At 40.2% G+C, this 24,472-nt stretch overlaps 2 protein-coding genes across 6 annotated transcripts in view; one reads left to right on the top strand and one right to left on the bottom strand.

The window, feature by feature from the left end:
* Positions 1-24,472, bottom strand: part of Sp1 (transcription factor Sp8) — a 93,440-nt gene that overhangs the window by 1,732 nt on the left and 67,236 nt on the right. For 4 of the 5 annotated variants that reach the window (XM_072910901.1, XM_072910900.1, XM_072910895.1 and 1 more), the window contains exon 2: positions 4-1,051. In XM_072910901.1, the coding sequence (XP_072767002.1) occupies positions 4-1,018 (1,015 nt within the window). In that variant the 5' untranslated portion in view covers positions 1,019-1,051. Of the gene's footprint in view, positions 1-3; positions 1,052-5,010; positions 7,383-24,472 lie in introns of those variants that run through there. The other variant, XM_072910899.1, reaches the window with a different exon arrangement.
* LOC140676151 (uncharacterized) overlaps positions 1-24,472 on the top strand; it is a 107,461-nt gene that overhangs the window by 33,778 nt on the left and 49,211 nt on the right. The window lies entirely within an intron of this gene.

The raw sequence follows: 24,472 nt of genomic DNA, 5'->3' as shown, positions 1-24,472 counted from the left end.
CACCAGTGTGCCACCGTAAGTGGGCCTTCAGATGCGACGTTTTCCCGTAGACCTTTCCGCAACCAGGTATGTGGCAGCTATGGATGTTCTTCTTCCTAAGGTGCACGCCGGCAGGACCGAGTCTCTCGGCTTCTTGACAGTTCGGGCAATCGCACGTAGCGCGACCGGTGTAACGTCTCTGTGAGCGCGGCGAGGGCGCTTGGCTGACGCCGGCGCCCCCAACGCCGCCGACTCCGCCGCCACCGCCGCCGCCCTGCGGACTTCCGGCACCGGCGCCGGCTGTCGCGGCCGCGTGATGATGGAGCCCGAATCCGGGTGGTCCGCCCGGTAGCATCGACTTGTACGTGTCTTGTAGCAGATTATGACCGGCTGTCGTGGCCGTGGTCAGCAAGTGATTACCGGCCAGCGCGAGGCTTGTCGAATAGTCGGCCGAGTAATTGGCCATTTGCGCCGCGTGGACGCCGACGCCGACGGTGCCGCTCACGTCCAGCCAACCGCCGGCGGTCGCGGCACCGTGCACGTCCCACCAACCATCGCTCGCTTTGATTCCGCCGTGAGTCGCGCCTGGCATCGCGTTGAACGGCCACGACTCGTATGGATGCCTGCCGTATACCGAGCCCAAGGTCGCACCCTCGACCTTGCCCAAGAGACTGCTTTGATGATGATGCGGATCGCCAGCCGGTTGAGCGCTTGCTGTCCCAGGAAAGTATAACTCGCTACCGTATTGCGGCGCGGTCGAGGCGCATGATGTCACTGGCGCTCTGGCGTAACCGCCGGTCGTGCTGCCGGCGCTGCTCGTTGCCGCCGGTCTCTGGCTCACTCCCGTCGTTGTGCACCCGCCGCTACCTCCTCCACCTCCGCTGCCGCCACCTCCCCCGCCACTGCCGCTGCTATGCTGCGGCGAACTGCCGCTGCTCTGTGGGCTCTTCTTCCAAGGATGGAAACCCTTGCCTACCGCTGCGTCCGCTAGTGGTGGCGGACTTTTGCTGTTCAGTTTATTGCATTGAGCCGCCAGCATGGCGAGAGGCGTGCCTCGTAATGACGGATGATCCTGTAACATTGTAATGAAATCTATGCTCAGTCATAATTTCATTGTAAAAGTGTTTATTTATTTTAACGTATATATTGTTTTGTATCACGCGATAAGTATAATTCCAGTCTCAAGTCTTGTTTATCGAGCATTCAATTTATATGTATATTTATAATTCGAAATATAATCATTAATTCTTTGCCGAAAAAAGTGCCTGACAAATGTCGGGGAATTTATATAACTTCTGTCATCAATTTACAATGTGTTAACAACGTGCGTGTATTACGGATGTAGTATGACGTTGGCACGATATTACGATGCCATATGTTGAGAGTCATTCAACTCTTAAAAGAAAGAGATCTTGATAATTTTTAAAAATAATTTTTTTTAAATATAATAAATGAAAATATACTTTGAAAAGTAAGGATGCCAACTTTACGATTTTTGTAACATCAAGATTAAATAGTTCTGAACAGAGTTCTGATATTTATTTAAATAGACACAGAGATTAGTACAGTCGCAAAAACCGCATGTTATTATAGTTTCTGCAATATTGAATTTTCAAAATGCAAAAATTGAACAGTTTTAAGTGTTGCAATTTTCAAAATAAATTTTCAAATTTTTTAAATTAATATACTTTTACGAAGTATTTTGAAAAATCATAATATCATAATTTCTAATTTAAGATAAGCAAGCTCCCTATAAAAATCAAAATTGGTAATCGTAGGCAATGGAGCGCTGGTATGTTTGTTAACAAAAAACTAAAGGATAAAATTATGATTTGGGGAAAAGCATAATTGAGATATTTAATAATATAAAGAAAACATTCTAAGTTTTTTTTTACATATAATGTGAGAAAGTAAACATTAATTGACAAAAATTACAGTACGTACGTTTCGGCTTGTTTTCAAGCCGTCTTCAGCGTTAAACATTAAAAAGTGATTTGAAACAGATTTCGCTTATGAACTAAAGTGTAAATATTGGATAGTACATATTCGTGTTTTTAATCAAATAATTCGAATATATTATGGGACGCGTAATGTATTTGTTATTGTTTTTGTTGGGTGTGGTACGCTCCACCGATGGCTAAAGATGGCTTGAAAACAAGCCGAAACGTACGTACTGTAATTTTTGTCAATTAATGTTTATTTTCTCACATTATATGTAAAAAAAACTTAGAATGTTTTCTTTATATTATTAAATACCTCAAATATGCTTTTCCCCAAATCATAATTTTATCCTTTAATTTTTTGTTAACAAACATACCAGCGCTCCATTGCCTACGATTACCAATTTTGATCATAATTTCTAACCGCAAATTCTGAATTTCACTCGACAGTCGTAAAAATCACAAAATTTAATTATAGTTTTTGAAATATCAAAATTTTAAAATTAATATCGTTTAATTTTTCTAAATAGACATCTGTATGTAATGTAATTTAAAATTTCAACATATTTAATCAGAACTCGTGATTTTCAAAATATCTTTAATATTTGAAGTAAATTTTTTAGACTAAAAATCACAGAACTTTTTAAAAAGATATTTAAAACTATTTAATTTTGATTCAATGTGTCAAAAATCGTGAAATTGACATACCTATATTTCGAAATCTGTTTTCATTGTTGTAATAAATAGAACTATTTTTAAAAATTATTGAAAACTTTTATTTTCTGAATAACTAAAAATCTTTTAACAAAACTATGGTATCGTAACATAACTAGAAGTGCCAACTTTACACACCCGGCTCGCGGCAGGTGCTTGGAGATCGCGGTCAATGGCTCTCGGGAACCGACACTTTTTACAAGGAAAGCAGAAAAGGGCGCCGACTAATTTTGCGTGGCGTTCCATTACGGGACACGGAGCAACTTTTTTCGCGCGGCTCATTCTTTTAATTATCTCTCTGTCTGCGTAATTCGACGACGACTTGAAATAATTTTTAAATCGTTTTCTGTAAACTTGCGTTTCTTTTAATCGAAACAAAAATGTTTAATCCATAAAAAGAAATATTATTTAATTAAACCGGAGAAATTCTCCTTTTCTTTTGCATGCTGAAAAGGAGAATTAACCGAATTCAGAGAATCAAACTAGAGTCTCGATGTCTTCGTTAACGTGCACGCATAAAATACCGATCGTCGACGCACGGCTCGTTCGTCTGATGTATGAAGAAGGGTTCTTTCTCAAGCAGAAAGGGGAACGAAAGTTTGACACGGCCGTCGGATGCGGTTTGCCGCTAAGCTCGACCGGTAGACACCCCACGGTTTGTTGCTTCGCACCCTCGCTGTCGGGTCTTTAACCTCCCTTGTATTCAGCTGTCACGTGGCTCGTGCTCGAACGATCGCCGACGTTTGCGCTTTATTTTCCGCCGTCGAGTGCTCGATCTCGTTAACGATCAACGCTCAGCGATCGAGCCGCTTCCCTGACCTCATCGCACCGGCCGGCGAGCAATCGCGCGACGACGCCTCGATGCGAACGAGTTCTCGGAAAAAGGATCCCGGAGTCGGCGCACATGACGACAGGACGAGGCGAGACGAGTGAGAGGATTCTTGGTTTTAATTTATGCGCGGCGTAGCTCGAGGCATTATTAGTCCTAGCTGGCTATGAGGGGCGTGACGTCACGCGACTAAAACAAAGGATTCTATCGGTGCCCATTTCACGTCGGTCCCCTTTCAAGCGCGCCGACAGGAGGAGCGCGAAGGATCCGGGTCTCTCGTCGAGTATACTCTTTATGCTTCGTCAGCTTTATATCGTGCATTTATTTTTTACTTATTATTAGAAATAATTGACGTCAAGATCACACTTTTGTTTGTTCAATCGGAGTCAAATCTTTTGCGCGAAATTAACTGTAAGAAATTATTGATATATTCGTTACGAAAGGAAATTCGCTTATTGCTGCAGAGTGACAGAAGAAAAAAGTGCCAATGATCCTGATTGTGAGACGTGACGGGAACGAGATAAAGCGCGATTCGCAATGGAGGACGAGTGATATGAGAGCGCGGTACCGCGATTGGAGACCGGAGGGAGCTGATCGAGGGACGTCGTTGTCTCCGCAGGCCACTGTCATATTGTCCCGGCGGATCGATACGTGGCCTGCCTACAACCTGCACTCATCGAGCTTGAAGAGGGCGTGGCTCGTACACTGGCGGAGAGACACTCAACCCCGTTGCGATCTCCGTTGCCGCGCGTTAGCTACCCTCCTTCTCTTTCTCTCCCCGCTACCGCCACCCTTTCGACGTAAAAGCGGGAGAGACGATTTCGTTCCTTTCAACCCTCCGCGATTCTCTCGTCGTCACCCTCCTCGATCTCCGAGCGTCAACGAGCGCTCTCATTCGTCGAGAATGTCGTAACGGGGAGCAATCGCGCACAGTTCAGAGATTTCCTCGGAATAATGACTTTTGCTCAATACTATACCTTGCCACGTTCGAGTATAAATTACAGTAATACCGCTAGTCCGCTGTAATGTTCTCAAAATATAAATAGTTGCAACATCCACGCGTTTTAACGCTTAATTATTTAGCTCATTATTACTTGTGTTAATGGCACCGAGTCGCGAAAGATCTTTACCCTTCGTACACGAGCGCGTCTCTAAATAACGAGACCGTATTGTAGCAATATCGATCATGTTACTTTGAAGAAATATGAGCGAGATATTTGTTGTACGCGTTGATGAACGATCGGGGCAACCGAGTAGGAAGATTCTCTTTTCGAAAGATAGATCGAGCACGAAGCGGTCGCGACTCTTCCGTTTTTCCTTTTTTCTCTCTCTCGCTGCCTCTCTCTCTCTCTCTCTCTCTCTCTCTCTCTCTCTCTCGTCGTTACTATCCTGGAGGGGTGCGCGCGTTTCGTTGTCTTTCGCCGGTGTTGTTGGCGCAAGGTTGAATCCACGTGGGGGCGTGTCGCCTCGATGGCGCCGACTGCTAATGGCCGCGCGGCCCTCCAGACCTTAATTTCCTGCCGCTTCCGCGGACCCTCTTGCTTTTACCTCTCCGAGTCCAAATCCGTTCCCCAGGACCTCTCTCCTTCAGCCTCCGGCTCTTCGGTAGCAGCCGACACTCTCCTTGTCCTTTCATCCCTCCGCGAGCGATTTGCATGGAGCTGCTCTTTTGATGAAGTTCGTTATCTAAAATCCCTTGGTCTGCTTCTGCCTGTCGTCCGCTCTAATTTTTAGCTCGCGCGCAAATTGCGTTCCCTTTAATTCTTCGTGCCACGTGCGTAAAAGAGAGTACGAGTTTCTGCAAATTTTTAGGAGCAGTCGTTGAAATCTTATAATACATCGTTATTGAATTTGTTCAATTATATTATATCAAGATATATATATATAATTGAAAAACAACAATTGTTATTTTTCTTGCTTATCAACTCAAAACTCATATTCACGTGATATTTAAAGTAAATCGATTTTGATCTTTTTCAGATTTTTATATCCATGTCGTAATATTGTCCCCTATTGTATCGGGTCTTCTAATATTGTACCATGGAAAACATATGTCGACCTTGCGTTTGATTCGAGAACAATTTGCATGAAACCGGCCTAGGTAGAGCGATCGGTCTATCCGGGTCTCATTACTTTTAGCGAATAATCTTGGATCTCTTCTAGGATAGGAGCAGCAATTTAGTGTCATTATACGCCCTTAGGGGAAGACTTTCTTCTTTCTCTCTTCCATGGGCCCAGACCTGGACTTCTTTTTAGATCGATTTAGACGCGGCGGCGATTATGGGCGTCCACCGACCGACAGATTTCGATATTACGTACCGCTCTGGCACGAAAAAGTATCCCGATGGTCCGTTGAATCGAAACGCGCGATACGTAATTCGCCCCAGAGTTGTTATTACCGATTTGCGTAATCGCGTCGATCCCACTGAGATTGTTTTATAACGAGTGTTTCCGATGTCAAAAATTCCGAAAAAGATGTATGGTCGAGTTTTTTATTGAATCCACCTGCATTGAATAGTCTTCAAGAGGAGTGATATTAATTTTACAGGTCGGTTTCTTCATGTATTATAGTTCCTATTTTTTACGCATTTAACTATGGTTCGTATCAATTTTCTTTTTATAGTATATTTCCCCTTTCCTTTTTATCGTTTTATTTTAATTTAGAGAGAAAACATGTTTTTTGAGATATTATGGGGAATTAATCTTAAAATGTAATTCATTTCGTAGACTTATTACATTTCATTCACGTGCTACGAAAAAGAAAAGCGTCAAGTAAAATTATTCATAAAATATATACTATCTCGGATAAATAATGTAATTATTATTACCATGCAAATTGTAACATGTTACAGATACGCGATATACCATTGAAGCTTATTATAATTTTAAATGGCATTATTACTTTTGCCTGAAACAATCTCGATGGCATTCTTTTTACGATCTCGATACGCCTACGCGGACACGTGAGACATTCCGCGGGAAAAAAAAACGCGCCTAGATATCGAACGGTCGAATTGTTGCGAACGTGATTTCCATACCGCGCTAATTACTCTGTCCAGGTACAAGTCGGGTAAAATGTAGCGAGTAGCACGAATGCCGTTGCACGTCAACCTGCTCTTTGAGTTCTTAGCACGAGTATATACATCTAGAGAGAGATACGTCAACGAAGAGTTAAGCGAATATACCTCTTTCCCTCTGTGGCGAGGAGAGCGATGCCAGGCGATAATACGAATGCGGGTTACTTCGAATGCTAATTATTTGTTTATCAGCCTCCGCATGCAACCGTACTGGCACGCAGCCCGATAAGAAGCGATGGTGCCCCTTGAAACTGTTGCGCGCTAAAGTTGTATATGCCCGACTTTGGTCTCGCAGATAATTGGCGGCGATTATAAAAACGTTCGCTTTGCCTCGCTCGTCTTTCTCCTTATCGGATTAATCGACTTCGATATAGTCGTTTCCTACATAGTAGCTCCTTCTCTTTCCCTCTCGTCTTATTGTTTTCTACATTTTTCTTATCTTGAAGTTTGAAATTGATATGCATATCAAGTTAAATATATACGTATATTTTACATATATATATATATATTAATTAATGACGACATGTATAAAAGTATAAGACTTCTAATTTATAAAAATATTGTAAAAGTGAACATTGACAGTATAGGAAAGAAAAATTTTTTTTCGTACTTGCAAGATACTAATGTTATCTGACCAACCTCGTTGCATTTGTAAAATTAAATGTGTGTGATAACGCTATCCACGTAGCACGTTCATATGAGTCACGCAGTGTTGTGCAAATTCTACATATATGAAGCTCAGTAGAAGCGAATTTATGTGAGATTGACGCGGATATTACGTGGCAAGAGATAAAGTTTCACCGCGTTGTACGACACTTACAATAATGTGTTTTTTATGTATAAATACAGGTCATACAGTTGTTTTTTTTTTTTTTTTTTTTTTCTTCCTAATTGTGAAAATCTTTCCATATATACTGGCGACTGGCACCTCGTTTTCCTTCCGCTCCGTTTCTCCGGCTTTGCGAACAGAACGGACCCCTCGATCGACCGAGGTAACGATGGAACGAAATTGTACATTCGCACGCAACGTGACTGCCATTATACGCGGGAGAGAAGCTAGCCGCGAGGTCGTCGTCGGTCCTGCTTTCGACAAAATGGCGCTGCCTTTCTTGCCCGTCGGTATCTCTCTTTTAATCTCGCGCGCGACACTGACCGGCGTCTCCCGGACAAATGGATTTTTAACTCGGCCCATCTAAGCGAGTCCACCCAGTAAGTCAGCTTACCGGCCGTACTGATTGTAGACGAGCGATGCGGCGTATCAGCGACCGCGATCATTAACGAAGAACGATGGTTGGCACGCTCGAATCTCTAAAGTTTGTAGGGAATAAACGAATTTACGCTAATTTTTCACGACGCGCGTGAAGAGAGAATCTGCCGGTAGTGTTGAATTATTTTCGGTAAATCTACGGTATCTATGTATAATAATACAAGGATTCATCAATTCTAGAAATTAAATTAACGAGATTGACTAATGTGCATTATATAACATGTCTTATGTCATCGCTCGCAAATTATTATTAATAAATTAAATCACGCGCAATAAATATTTTTTTTTAGATATTAAGAAACACGAAGAGAAAGAGAGAGAGAGAGAGAGAGAGAGAGAGCGCGCGATCGTGCGAGAAGGGAAACAAAAAAAAAAGAAAACAAAAGGTTTTCTGTAAAGGACGGGATTAATAATCTTATTCATGAGTGACCGCAGGCCGGCGCCGAACAGCGCGCTACGCTGTGTGACGGAACCTCCGTTAGTTCCCACCGGAGCCGAGCTACCTGTTATCCTCTTCTGCCTGCTAAATTATGTTTTTTAATTAAATCCATCGTAAAGGAGCGGCTCGCCTGTATATCGCCTTTCTTCCTCTCAGCCCTCATAGTCCTCTTCCCCTCTTTTCTCGCGCGCCGCGTTACGAAAGAACCGATCGTACGTCCGAGAGTGTCTACGTCGAGTAAACCCGTGGCTCCGGGCCAAAACAGGGAGCTATCCAAATTTATTCGGCTATCCTATTGCCCGAGAGGCATCTCCTACTTCGTCTCCTTTTTGCTCCTCCTCCCGACGGCGGCATCGAGTTTTTTTTTTTTTTTTTTTTTTTCTTTTTTCGCCACGGACCTTCGACAAATTTCTCAAATCGCCCTTGGACCTATAATGATTTCCGGGTAAAGTGGAGGATGTAAATAGAATGTATATAGAGTTCGATATCGTTTCTCTAGTCGACAGAGATCTAAGAGAGAAAAGTATAAACGAGGACTTTGAGTTTTGAATCGATGAGAGCTATTCGCGATGCGAAGGAGATGCGGAGAGAAGAAGGGACAGACTACCAATTCATTAGCTCTCGTAAATTCATCGCCCCCGCCGGCGTTGAATATATTAAGCGGACATTACGCGGGCTGGTTATAATTCGTAGCCAGTTAACGCAGCACCCTCCTGACCTTCCTTACTTGGGGATGCACCGGTTATTTTGGCGCATTTCTCTCAAGAATCTCAAGCGGATGTACGAGAAAACTCGGCGACGAGAGGCTCGGTAATGAGCGGCGATCGGTTTCCGGCAAAAATCGGCGACTCGTTTTTCAAGCGTTACGTCTTCATTAGGATAATGAGGGTAGCGTAAATCCCGAAGGGCACGTCGAAATTGCGCGCGCGAGCGCGAACGTACTTCGAGAATGCCCTCTCGTCGGAAGGGACGACGGAAGCGGCTGCATTTGCATAGAGTAATTTAGTGGTACATAAAATTCCGCAGCCAATTAGCGCCGGAGTGTCCGATCTATCGCCCGGCTAGTCGTTTACCGCGCTCGCTCGCCGCAGAACGCTTCTAATTTGGGAAGATTGTGGCCTGCTTTAAAGAGCGGGGACATTCCCGCTCCATTAAAAACCTGCAGATCTTTGCACAGGTTTTATCTACGCGTATGAGTTTTACTGTCAGGCGGGCATTATCCTCCCTGCTTTTACGTTCCGGTGTAAAACTCACTTATATTAATATTTATATTTGCAGAAAAATTTTCATGCTTCGGATGCTATTTTAATAATCTGAAATTGCGTATAATTAAGAAATTTTAATTGAAAAAGAAGGAGAAAAAATATCTAAATATGAATACAAATTTATTAACAATATGTATTTATCTTTTATCAGCAGAATTGTTTTGTATCTTTTATATCTGATACTGTTGTGTATGTATTAAAATGTAATTCTTTCACATGTTAAATCTTAAACTTTATATAATCACAAAGCAAAATAAGTAGCAATATTAATGGAATATGTATTAAGACACATAAAAATAATAATTCTAGATTAATTGGATAGTATTTTAATGTTTTGCAAATTGAAATTCTAAACATAAATACTTTACTTTTTATTTTAATAATAATAGAAATATTTAAAAATAATTTTGCTTGATGTATATTTTTATAAAAATAAATTTTCATTCGTTTTTCCTATTACATTAAGAAAAATCTGTGACTATCCATTTTGAAAAATTCGGATATTTTTCTTGTACACCGAAATAATAGCATATTTTTATGCTGAATATTTTACTCTCGTCTAAAAAAAAATCATTCAATTATCATAATTAAATATGATTCAATTTTTTCGCACATGACGTTTAGTTTTATATTGCATCCAATTTTATCTATATATTCACTAAACGCTTCGCAATAATTATTAATTTTTTAAGATTCATCTTTTATCAATGTTGTTAAATTATAAAAATTTCGAAATGTACCACGTGTCAGAATATCTCTAAAATACTTTACACCGATCATCGCTCACTGATCTCTATAGTAGCGAAATGAAAGATTACTTAATTTTTAGTCGTAACATAGTTTGTCGGATTTTTGTACGGAAAGCGCAAAACATTGTATTTCGGAAGCCGTGCATTAGCATATAGACGGAGTTGCCTCATGGCGATGTAGGCGGCGGGTAGGTAGGTAGCTACGAAGGGGCTCTTATTTATTAACGATGTATTCTTCACCGCTATGCCATATTTACTCACTTTGTTCTCGTTAACCCTTTCCACCTTTTCTGCGCCGTGAAGTCCACCACTCGCCACTACTCGGCTAAATAAAACCAATTTGACCGAGATGGGGGTAGAGCGTTATGCGGTAGCGGTCAAAGGATGACTAAGTCGGACAGGTTGATTAACTCTCTGATGCACTATTCAATTTTAATCTGATATGTGCGGAAGATCTTATAGAATAAGGTGCGATAAAATAATGACGAAGTTTTTAACAAAATTATTCGAGTAACTCGAACAGAATCCGAAAAAATTTAATTCAATTGTTTGTAAGAAATAGAAATTTATTTATTTATATATATATATATATATATATATATATATGTGATTGTTATTATCTTTTATGATGATATGGAAGACTTAAATACTTATACAAATGGACAGAATATTATTTCGCATTACACCGATTTGTTTCACCTTTGTTCGCAATTTATGTTTTCCAATTTAGTTATTTATATATGTTACAAATTGCGTTAGCTACGTCTGATAAATCGTGTCGTAAAAAACATATTTTAATCTCAGAAATAGTTTTTTCCCTCCCGAATTCCTGTTCAGATGGACTCGGTTTCGAAGCGTTAAATAAATTTGTCCATCTACGCACGCGTTTCCATTTTCGTGGACGTTCGCAGACTATTTATTGTATAAGTCGTGAGGAGGACTCGTAGCGGTGATAATTTTTGAATAGTGCGTCGAAGCTCTTGGTCTCCTTATTATGACGCGTGAAAGGCACGCAGTCATAAGCACACCTTTATCAACCGTTCAGGTAGACTGGGCCATCTCTCGTTTGCCCTCCTAGACAAGTCTACCCAAAAAGCACCCCGTGTTATCGTATATTCCGTGTTTTATAGCCGCAGCTACATGGTGGTCTCGGTCGGCGGCTTTCTTTCAATTACGAAAGTTCCACGTAGAATCGACGTGTAAATAGCATCGGCGCGGGGTTGCTCGGCAGAATCATAGGTCGATAAATTAGCCCTGTATTAGCATTTAAACGATGGAGCGGTCCATCGACGATCTCGATGACTCTCGATTACTGCGAGAGCCGCGAAACGAGAGAGGAACGAGAGAGAAACGACTCTCCCGCCATCGATTGAATGACGGTCCTTCGTCATTGAAAAAAAGAAGAGAAGGAAATATTCGCTATCATTTTCAAAATTGCTTTCTCATTTCAGTATTAAATATTCGCAAGCTATATATAAGAATTATATACAAGGTGAGTTAAAGGAACTTGATGATTTACAAAATAAAATAAAAAAATGAAATATAACTTAAATATTTATCTCTTGTCAGAAAACAATAGGATGTAGAATGTGATTTGAGTATATTACATTCACATTTATCAAATGTTCTCCGTATTTATCCTACATTGCTCTAGTCTATCGCAGATTCGTATCGCTGTTTGCACCATATTGTCTGGTATAAATATAATTTTTTCCTGTACATTAATGGACTCAAGGCTAATATACAAGAAAAAAATTGTAGTTATACCAGATAACATGGTGTAAACAGCGATGCGAATCTGCCTGATAGACTAAGGTAATGTAGGATAAATGTGGAGAACATGTGATAAATGTGAAAAATTTTTTTTAATTTAAAAAAATTAATAAGATCAAGTAATATATTTACATGGCATTTTATCCTATTGTTTTATGACAATAAATAAATATTTAAATTAGATTTAATTTTTTAATTTTATTTTGAAAATCAGATTCCTTTGACTCTATATATACTTATATATATATATATTATATGTATAAATAGTTTGGAAGTGATTTTCTCATGCGCTAACAATAAGAGAGAGTTTCTTCGTCAAACTTTCCAATTGTTGTGTACTTACTATTACGAAATTTTGCGGTGTACCGCGTATTTCATTAAACGATAAAGCGCGAAGGATAATTTTAGCAGTAATGTAAAGGAAGCCTTTTCCTGGAACAGAAATTAAAGCATCGTATAATAACTTCCTAATGCAAGGCGAATGTTCGATAAAGGCGACGAGTACATCTTAATATTTGACAGCCGTCTGTCAGAACACGCCAAAGTAATTACGAGCACACCCATTCTCCCATCGCGCTATTTACGCTTCGTGAACTGAATTTCGAAGACAAACTGCCTCCTCGACGCGACATACACGTACGGCTGTAAATAATTCATGTAAGTGCACGCTCAAAGCTGTCGAGATTGTTTTTTTTTTTTTTGTTTTTTTTTTACTTGATGCATTCAAGGGTGAGAATGCATTTTGAAGTCAGATCGAAAGATTCGCGGTGCTATTCTTTCTTGTCGCGACGCTTATCGCACGATATGCATACGATTACTTTCTACCAGAGAAAGTGTTGACTCTTTTTTTTCCCCCCGAAGAAACGACCACACACGCCGCTCCGGATTGCAACTCACCTGCTTTCGAGCGATATTATTCAGCCGGCATGCATTTCCGAGACGACGAAGGTCGTTTAGAAGACGACGTAATTTAGCCACGAAGACGTTTTACGAGACGCGAAAGAGCCGGCCGAACGTACGGCAACTCGACAAAGTTCGTGAACGAGCGAACGCGCGAGCTGATAAATTTACGTCAGGCGGCTCCGTCTGTGAGATCGCTGTAAACAGCCACTTTACGACGGAAAGTTGCATCGGGGCCGGATACATACGTCCGATACGCGTCTGCGTTTCGTGCAAATTACGAGCGCGAAATCTCTCTCTCTCTCTCTCTCTCTCTCTCTTGTCGTGAAGCTCGGCGCTTTGCACCTGCAAATATTTACGTTCACTTAAAAAGTCATAAGAATTCTGCGGCGCTTCGGTAAATCTACGCGGCGCGCTTTTTCGGGGTGATAACAGACGCCGCGAAACGACACGGTCGCCGGCCTTGAAGGTTGATTCGCTTCGGAATCGAGCCGCGATGACGCGCTCGTAGCAGGAAAGTTACACGCGCACACACACACACACACACACACGCACATGTCAGCGTACACGGCAGCAGGTTTTACTACATTCTACATGTTTGCGTGTTGTTTTTGGTAGAATGACATATAAAGATGTCCTCGCGCGATAACATTAGGAAGCGTATCTTAGCGTGCGACATTCTTTCTTGCGCTGCTCCTTATCTTCCACACAATCAGACTTTTTATTACGCCGAACTCATCTTCTCTCGTAGTTGAAGAGATTAAGAGAGAATCGGAAAAGCACGATACATTACGTCGAGATGTTATATCTCGCGATATCATCGATTGGCCATCAGTGTCGAATGTCAGTAGTCGGTGCACCTGCGTCGTCGGCAATCATCGTTGCTGAACGAGACCGACGTCTAATCGGCGGCCACCGACGTGGCCGTTTAGACCCGCGATAGATGCGTATCGTCGGCGAATCGACGCGTGCGACCAGTCGTCCGCGTACCGATCCTCCTCGCGTTTTAATCGTCGGCTTATCGGGATCGTTTGACAGGATAAACAAAAGCACGCCGACCTGGTCGAGCCGACGAGGTAATTTAGCGGCGGACGACCCGCTTTCTTTCTCTCTCTCTCTCTCTCTTTCTCTCTGCCAACTTGGATCATCGCGTTCTACGCGCCGGTGCCGTGTAATATAGCGGCCGACTTCGCCGAACATGGGGCGATGTGTTACCGACGGCGTTACGGCAACAAACCGGCACTAAATCACCTTTGGCAGACCACGTGAACCCGTTCATCTCGACGGCGGCCGGACGCAGCTGCCGCTAAAGTAAAGCGGTTAAAGATCCAATCTCTCGGGGAGAGCCACGATCCTCCTTCGACGCTATAATATTCCGAGCAAAAAGATGTAGGCGCGTGGTTTGTGAGATCGGTCTCGCAAATAGCTCGAGAACTTGTAAAGCTTCGCGACGATTCCGCAAGCAGCGATTGGAGGTCGCGTCTTCAGTTTTTTTGCACCTGCAACTTTCAGCAATCTGTGATCACGACAAATTCCTTGGATAATTAAAATCCGCGATCTTTTTTCACCGTAATCAATAAAGTCTACGTTGAATAATTATGTAATGTAAATAATTAAATTATGTAGTAGAATACTTGCATTTTTTAAAAATCACTGCTTTATTTTATTCATGATTTTTCTTAGAGCTGTCATGTTTAAGTAGGTGACTATAAGCATATTTTAACACGCCGTCAGCATAACTTGCAAGACTATAAATCTACTTGGTGGCGAAACAGGTGACTTTATTCTCGAAGAATGTGCGCTTGACATACGCGGTAGTGAACGTCAGCGAGTTAACTCTGGTGTATATAAAACGTATAAAATGTATTTATCATAATATATTTTTAATATTTTTTATACTATTATTGATTCATTAGATGTACAAATAATCGTCTTGTTGCGTTATATGATTATTAGCGATAACACACAAAGTTGTCTATGACGTAAAGCTCCACGTCGACCATGCTGGATGTAATAGGATCTACTAGGAGCGACTTGTATAACGTCGAGTCGATAATGTCAAAAGGTTAACGCAAAGATCATCGGAATAGATCGAGACACGACTCCGTGTTGCCTAGTTGCGTATGTCTAGTTTGCTGAGCGTAAGAAGGCACAAACGCGCACGATCAATAAGAGACATCGATCCGTTAAAAGTCGAGTATACGTTCGAGCTATGAGTACTGCATTCAAATTTAAAAAAAAATTAGTTCCATGTATTTTGTAAAAATTCAAACATCGAAAAAAAAAAAAAAATGTTGCATGGTTTTTATAAATCGTAATTTGAGATAAAACGCACACGAGAGGCTCGCAACCTTAAAGGCAGAATTAAGTGGTCCTCCCTCTTTAGCATCCGCAAACGAGACGCTTTACGATCGGTACATGCACGTAATAGCCATAATCGTCGCATGTGTATATATAATCCTGCTGTGCCTGAGAAGAATCTGCGCTTCTAGCTTGTTAACGCGTGATACAAGGACATCCGTTTTCAAGCAGGCACAATATCAATTAGTATTGTTATGTTATTACATTAGTAAAAAAAAAAAAATTTAGAAACGTCCAGATATTTTCTGTATCGCCAAAATATATATATATCTATCGCGATCTTTAGGAATTATTATACACTGATTCATATTATATAAAGAGAAAAAAAAAACAGCGTACACGTTATTTGCATAAATGTAAAAATGGACTCATATGTAAATAGGCACACATGTTTTATATGTTTAGAAAAAGCTCGTGTATAATTGAACGTGAAAAATACTTTTAATAGCGCGTTGATACTGGACGCCAACGGAGCGATAAAGTTTACCGACACGCACGTCAGTGTATTATTAAATGAGCACCATTAAAAATATTTCTCACGTTGTCTATTAGGAGAGATCGCAATTTGAGATATTTTCTTCTTTTCTACATGACTGTTACTCAATGTTACGTATAGCTTTTATAATTAATATTTTACATTTAATAGAGCAGCACGCCGATGACGTTTCTCTTTAAGAGATGATTCAGCTCGCATGAGTAAATCACATTGCAGCTACTCATAGTTCCATCGACATGCGATGCGTGGGCAGCATATGTTATCGAATCGAACAACAATATAATGACGAATAACATTAAACATACAAGTATCTATATAAAGTATCGAATTTAAAATACTGAAACAAAATGATATCGTTGCTTCGATAGTATCGTTAGTATCTGCAGCCACGCAGCCGATATTGCGAAAGTGACCATTATACGTGCACAGGTATAACAAGCACCGGCGAGCCGACCGGTTGTCCGGATCTCGAACAAAATGGTTCGCGTGTCTTCCGCGCCAACCTGGCGAAATTTATTGCTTCATCGTGCTTTCGCACGATAGATTCGCGATACGCGCGCTCGTTCATCTTATCTCGCAGCGGATCGCGCGTTTTGAAATTATGCAAATTATTTTTCTCGACACATCATATATACATATATATTGTATATATACAACTCTATAAGCGCAAATTTTGATTCGAATTTATATATTTTAAAAGTGACCGAGTCATTGAGCGCGAGGATCGGGTATTATTTCGTCATTAGTCGATATTTTTAGCCGAAATCAAGATCTAATATATTAGCGAGGATTCAATCTACACAAAGACGATATTATAAAGCCCACTCGGGAATACGAGATTGAGAAACGCGGATCATGCTTAATTCGATTCGCGAGCCTAGGGACCAGGAACGCGTGGAATCGGTTTATCAGATCGTCACTATTGAATCGCTCCATTAGAAGCGCATCTAATCGTGAGTCGACCCTTGAAGCGACGAGAAGGGGGGAAACACCGCCCTCGTTTTCGAGGACCAACTTTGACGGGGTGCTCTGCGACAGACTGTGACATATTAGGCTACCCGCGCCCTCGCATCGTCAAAGGGGCATCATCCCCGGACTATAAGGAGCTCGTAAAGAGGGTTGACCCCCACGCGTTCGGATTTATTGTTTCACTATTTGGTGGAACGGGCCGTGGGAGCGAAATCTGTTCATGGTCGGTTTCTCTGCGCGCGGTGCGCGCATCAACACAGGCCGCATAAATATATTATCGTCGTGGTCGCGGAAAGATTACGAGCGATCAGCGGAGATGGTTGCCCAGAAGCGGTAATGTTTGCGAGCACGCGAGTGGATGCTTACCGTCGCGCCTGTCAGCGATTTTATCGTCACGACGGAAGTTCGAGTAATCGTTGACTGTCGGTGCGTGAGTTACGCTGTTACGACCACGTGACGTACATAGGTTACGTTTAAAACGTACCAATAAACAAATAGATTGATCATCGGGCATATTGAAATTTCGAGTTATCTTGGAATTATCAAAGATCGAGAATGAAACACGCGGTGTATTAAATTAATATTATTTACAATATTTCATAATATCATGATATCGAGTAAAAGTCTCTTCTTAATGTCATTTTCGAAAGCGATATTAAATATTAAAGGAGACGACGCCGCTCCTTGGCGATAATTATCCTAATAGATGATAAAGAGCTTCGTAAATAAGCATAAATAAATGCGTGGAGAGCCACGCATGTGAATCCTTCCCTCTACATAAAAATTCATAAATGAGCGAACGAGAGAATGTTCCCTCGATTCTCGAGGACGTGCCATAAATCGTCACGGCGTCCTTTCGCGGGAGCGGGAGGCTTGCTTTTCCTAATTCACTGGCGGATGTCGCACTGGAATAGAACACGGCGAGAGAACGCCGTCCGATCCGTAAATCTAACGGTACCGGGGTCGTTACGCAATGCGCGCGGAGAGGATAATTTGTCACCTCGGGGTACGTCGAGCGCGGATAGGGATACCGAAATGCAAATTGGTCCGGGGTTGCGCATAGCGAGCGAGTGAAACCTGTGGAAAACTGAAGCCGTCTCGTTGACCGGCATCGCGTCAGTCCAGTTTTTCTCGGAGTATTTTCTCATTTTATTACGCGACTACGTAAGATGTCTGATATGATTTTCTCGCTGATTCAGTTGACATTACCTCGATCGATTGATTCCACGAAAATAGAGGCGAGGTTCGTGTTGTAACGCTGTAAGATCTCTTTCATTCTTTATAACCGCGTGCCTACTTTCCTTTTTATATGACGCGTGTAATGAATATAGTTATATACAAGCTCATGGTGTATGAAATTTATGTCAGTTCTGATGAAACGCAGCATGCACTTAATTGTCAAGAAATAAAAGCACATTGGTTTACACCTATGCTACACGTCTTTTGATATTTTGTCTTCTATTATAAGAGTATCAAAATAAAGTATCAAAATATTACATTTTATTATCACGTATACGTTTTAATTTACATTTTTGAATGCACGGTGTGAGTATGAGATGAAAACAAGACAGCTATATTGAGCGTTAAATGCGCGGTGAAAACACGAGTCATAATCTTTAAACTCCCGTCGGATGTTCCATTTGACTTGTCGTTCGTAAAGCGTTACGAGTTATCGATACAACATTCACTCATTAATCATGCACGCTTCGTTACTCAAAACAAGCTTCTCTTATTTCCGTAATTTATTATGCGGCGCATTACGTAGAAAAGCCGAACGTCAGAGAAAGAAAAAAGCCATCACAGATTTATTTCTGGCTTGACGAGTATATTCGTCTCTACCCTCTTTCAGAATAGATACGCAACGTTTGCCTTTCTTCCTTCTCTCTTTCTCCGAAGGATTCGTTGACGGGTCGAAACAATTCAGTGCCGGTGTAATGTGATGTGATGTGAAATAATTTCTCGAGGGCTCTCTCTCTCTTTCTCTCTCTCGTCAGTCAGGTCAGGTATCATTACATATAACGATTACGCCGGCTATCCGGCATTTATTATATATTGGCAGTTTCTAAAAGCGCGATATACTCTCTCGAGTTAGCGACTTGTCGCGCAAGGTGAGGGGGATAAGAATCGGTTGCGAGGGGCGATTATTACACGAGAAGAAAACAGTGCCGCGTACTCGATTTAATATTGAATCCGCCGTAATAATACGCCGGCCAATTATACCCTGGCCCCTATTACTCGAAAGTCGTTGGTTCCTCTTTTGCACGCGAGCCGCACGCAACGTAACGTTCCGCGTGTTGTGTACGCGTCTGTACCCGAGGCGGTCCAAGGCATCACAAGGTGCGCGACGAGTATGCATCTGCTAAAAGTGGAAAATCGCGACTGGCGTTCTTCTTCACGTGCGAAATATGCCGGAAGTCATCGTCAGAATCCCGGAAGGGGTCGTCGGCCGGCTCCACGCGCGAAAAGAACTTTAAATTGCTCGAAAGAGAAGGACGCTAAATACGGCACGTCGACCGACGAGCAGAACTGCAGGACGCGTCGAATATTCGTCACGCGAGCCGCCTTTTTTCATTCTTCCTTCCTCGTCGAGGTTTGTCAGACCTTTCTGCGCGGAGTGGAAATCGAGGACGTCGGCCGAAACGTCAGACTAACGTCGAACGAGAATCCAGATTGCGAGCCGGATTTTTATCTTGTCCAACCATGCGTGTGTATACAGTGACGGCTAAAAATTTGTCACTGTCATGAGCGATTATATAACATAGTCTTCATTGTGTAAACATGTAACGACAGATTTTTTAGGAAGATTCGGATTATATGCCTTTTCATACATATAATCATAATCTTACGGTTGAATACGATTTCCATGTGATAATAGATACAATATAGTTGTAGAGTATAAAATAATTAAAAATATTGAATTAAAATATAATAAATTTAAAACTACATATATATTAAAAATTTTTATTTGAAATTTTCAAACTTGCATTAATTACTTTCAAATATATTTCTTCAAAATTCAAAATTATTTCTTTGCAATTGCGGAGGAAACTTGGAATAGAAACATTATTTCATTACGTTAACAGAGTGTCTATCTGGAAAAACATGGAAAACCGGAAATATTCAAGAATTTCTTTTGTATTTGGAAAAATCAAGAAAGTCTCATAGAATTTTATTAGGATTCAGAGAATTTTAAAAAAAATTCTTTTTTTGATAATTTGGCTTTTCATCTCGTAAACAGTCAGTCGTATGTGTGAAACTGCCGTTCCCACTTTGTGGAAACTCATTAATTGTTGAGAATTTTGGCTTTATTTTTAATAAAGTATTTTTCTAGAGTTTTTGATAAAATTAAACAAATAGTTCTGACTATTAAACAAAAAAATGGCTCAAGACAAACTGAACGTTCAAGTTTACTACGTCTTGTTTTGTTTAGTGAGAATGTTTTTAGAATTCTTATCAGATTTTGAGCGGTTGAAAATTCTACGATAATTTTACAAAAAGTTCTATGTATAAAAATTATTAGAATATTAATTAAACAATTAAATCGTTCGAGATGCCGTCGGCAGATAAAGTGAGACAACGTGAACTTGTTGTCTCAGTTTGTCTCGCATAAATAAATATATATATATATTTTTTTTTTGTTTATATATTTAATGTCTTAACATAATATTGAATATGACGTACATACTCTTTGTAACTTTTAATGATAAAGAAATGAAAATTTTATATAAATGAAAAATTATTTTATAAAAGTTATTCAATTTTTTTTAGTACATTTATAAATCTAACATTGAAACTTAAGCGACTCCATGTTTATCTTTCGTATGAATAAAAAACATTAGAAAATGCATATAATTTATTTTAGAGAAAATTATATTAAAAAGTCTTGAAAATATTCTTTTTACTTGGAATTTTGAATAAAAATACCTGGAAAATCAGGAAATTTTCTGAGAATTTTTTACAAGATTTGAGAGTAGATACCCTAATTAATGATAAAATAAACTGATGTGCGAGCGTAAGGTCTTAGCCGCAATAAAATTAATTAATTATTAGGCAGTTCACTTTTTATACATTCTAAAATTATTCAATATTTATCAATTTGTTTACAACTTACTGAAGATGACCGAAATGTCTAATAATAATAATAAACTTATTGATTATATTCTTTAAATTGTTATCTTTCAAATTTATTTAATTAATTTTAGTGGGCCTTACGTTTGGTTTATGTCAGCCCGTTTTATCATTAACGTAATCTATAATACTCCGAGCTTTATCTATGTTACATTTATTATTTATGATATTTAGTTGTAAAATTAAAATCATAAATTGCCTCTGGATTATTTTATTCAAAAATCGAAAGAGCCGAGGGATGAGTGGGCGCAAGACGCGCAATCGAAAGACCAATAAATCATCGCAGGCGACGCTGGACGCGTTCGTCCCGTCAGTGTTTTGGTTTCGACACCGCGGGGAAAAGGACACCCCGCGGGGAAGCCCTTTATCCCACGGACCGAGCGGCGAGAGGGCGGCATTGCCGGATAAAGGCTACAGGCGTTCGCGTCCCGCCGAGCATCGTAGGTGCTCCGTCATTCATCGCGCTCTTTTCAACGAGAGTCCATGATCCGCTCCGCGGTAACGATTACTCGCATGTATCAGCGCTAATGCGTCAAGCGCCACACGAGGAACCATGCTCGCTGCATGATATATACAGGTGTGTTTACAATAGTTTAAATACGATCGTCGACGCGAAAGACGACAGGCATCAAGCGTGCGGTAATTGATAGTTTCATTTCGGAACCAAAGAGATCTAGTTTGCGCTATGTTATATTTCTATTACACATTGAGGTAGTAAAAATGTAAGGTATATATTTAAGTGTTACAAAAAGAGGGAAAAGTATACAAATTTCAATTATAAACATAAACACATGTTTTACTTGTAGAATCGCTATCATGTGAATATCGAAAAAGTTAATGAAATAATTTAATTAACTTGTTGGATATTTGCCTTTCTGTGCTTAATAGCATTTCCGAATATTTTTTTTGATATTTTAGAAAGTCAGTCTTAATCATTCATCAACACTGATTTTTCGTGAAAATGATAGTACAAATAAGTAAGAACTATTTGTTTAACATTCAATAGTTGGAATTGAGAATTGAAAGAGAGAATAGTTTTTAAAATAAATATAAAAATTTTTATTTAAAATACCACATTGTTTAATTACTTAAGATAATTCCTAAGAGGTGAAAAATATCGAGATCATCGATAATCCTTCCGAGAGAGTAACACGTGTGTTAGAATAATTATATGTCAACAAGAATATTATTCATTCTTCGCTCTATGTACGATACTGTGCGTTGTGCGATTGTGTTTATAACCGATCGTTAGGAATAATGGGCGGTCGTGTGATATCGATACCGATATGGTGGAAAGGAAAGAGCGCGTTCCATCGACGACTAAAATTCGCAAGTTACGTCGCACGTTATCGCCGCGAGCATTACGGTCTCGGCAGAGATACACTCCATTGTTTCAGCGATAAAAAAAAGTTTGCAGACTTAAATAGAATCGCAGCGAGAGAGAAAGAGAGAAAGAGAGAGAGAGGGAGAGAGGGAGAGAGAGAGAGAGAGAGAGGGAGAGAGGGAGAGAGAGAGAGAGAGAGAGAGAGAGAGCGAGATAGGAGAGAGTCGTTAATAATCGTCCTCCACTTTACTCGAGTGGTGCACGTTAAAGCCTGGAGGTGTCGACCGCAGATCGAGTATTGTTCGTCCTTTCCCATCATGAGTCCCGCGGTGAATGACGCTGCTCGGCGATGATACGTCACGATAATGGCCGGTAATTCGACGTACCATCGTCGGGGCTCGTGCGCGCCTCTAGGAGGAATATTGTTTCGCAGCGCGATGGGAGTAGAGAAGTCTCTCTTGGCTTTTCAATTATCGGACCTTGGAGCGATACGATGATGGCCGGCGGAAGGCACGTATAAACTCGGTGCAAGCCGCTGCACGCGGCCGGTAAACCCACACGCACGGGCGTATCTACGCCAAATTGCAGGTTCGATCGAGCCACGCTCGTATGTACGATGTGCAACGAACGGTACGTAGGGTACACAAACGCGTGGGGGGATCTCGCGAGTGATCGGTATACCTCGTGCGCGCGGGATTTGGGAAAATTTCGTTAAAACAATCTCTCCACAATCATTATCGTTTATCTCACACAAAACTGCTTTATATATTTAATAATTTCTTTTCTTCTCGCGAAATCTTGCTATCATTTTTATTGAAATATATTTTTCCCTTTTTATTAGCGGTATAAAAATATGTATTTTACAAGGATATTATTATTAATCTTTACTGTTATTTTTGGCATCCTTTTCCGTACAGATGGGTCGGCATATTTTCGACGTATTAAAAAATCGATATACTTGAAAAAATGTATATGATTTTGATCCTTTTAAGCAAAGACTAGAATAATAAATTTCTTAAATATATTGTTTTACAACCATTGTTTGTTTTTGAAAAATTGACGCTGTTAGAAAAATCATAGATAGAAATGACCCAGTAGTACGGAATAAGAAAATTAATGTTATAAAAATTTCAGGCAGCAAGAGAAAGGTTATTTGAACTTTTTACAAATGTCCAGTGTCTACTGACTTTGTACACTATATACATATTACATATAATGAAATATCGTACCAATAGATTTTGTATCGCATGATTATCGATAATAACAGATGGTTCTCTAGTATTTTCTTATAGAAAAATACTGTCATATCTTTACAATCGTCTAACACTGACATAGTTTAACGAATCATGTTATTGAAGTTATAATGTAACAGATATATTTAATATTGTGACATCTTGAACAAAATATTCGCACGAGTGTTCATTTTTTTTTAAATAAAAATTTCCCCCCCCCCCAAAAAAAAAAAAAAAAAGATTCCGCGACACGAGAAACGCAGACGTGTACGAGGTTTCGATCAATAACGTAACCATCGATCGAAGATTAACTTCCGCGGCGTTTTTTAAATCGATTCACTTTACAGATACGGCGCTGTTAATCGAAGTCAGGAAAGCAAAGATGAAGGGTAATGGCGAGTATCGTGTTCCGCGACCGGTTTCGCGAAAGGCTCACACGAGGTTCTAATACGTTGAAACGCATAAATCATCCGTACATAGACGGACTTTGAAAAAGCGATAAATATATCGCCCCGTGTAATATCTTCTAGCCTGCAATTTCACACACACACACACAATTTATGTCTCTCTGAAACTTATAAGCGAAGTGCCCCAATCCGAGTCGAGAGACTTCATCTATCGCATATTTTTTCGTGTTTAGGATGGATTACACTTTCTGACATTTTCTAACTCACGATTCATTCTCCGATATAAATTCTATGACACGCGACGTTCTTCGTTTCGACATTATCCAGAATAAGCGACAATGTCAATTGCAAAAAAATAACTAACACGATATACACTTCCTTATCTCTTTCTCTGAAGTTGTAACTGTTTTTATATCTTGCCTGCGTCTTGACCGTGCTCATTTTCACGCGCAATATCCACGTGAAAAAAATTACTACTCGTTGTTTATTTGTCGAAGAAATTATTTTCTCGAATACATGTTGAATCTATGATCAATTCGATATTACAAAATCATTCGACTTATGTGTGTGTATATATATATAACATACAAGTTTTTAACGTAAAAGCTATTATGCCCATACGC

Source organism: Anoplolepis gracilipes, chromosome 2 (assembly GCF_047496725.1).
Source record: "Anoplolepis gracilipes chromosome 2, ASM4749672v1, whole genome shotgun sequence".
Classification (NCBI taxonomy): domain Eukaryota; kingdom Metazoa; phylum Arthropoda; class Insecta; order Hymenoptera; family Formicidae; genus Anoplolepis; species Anoplolepis gracilipes.
The sequence above is the reverse complement of the archived record's forward strand: the minus strand, read 5'-3'. Positions and strand labels throughout refer to the sequence as shown.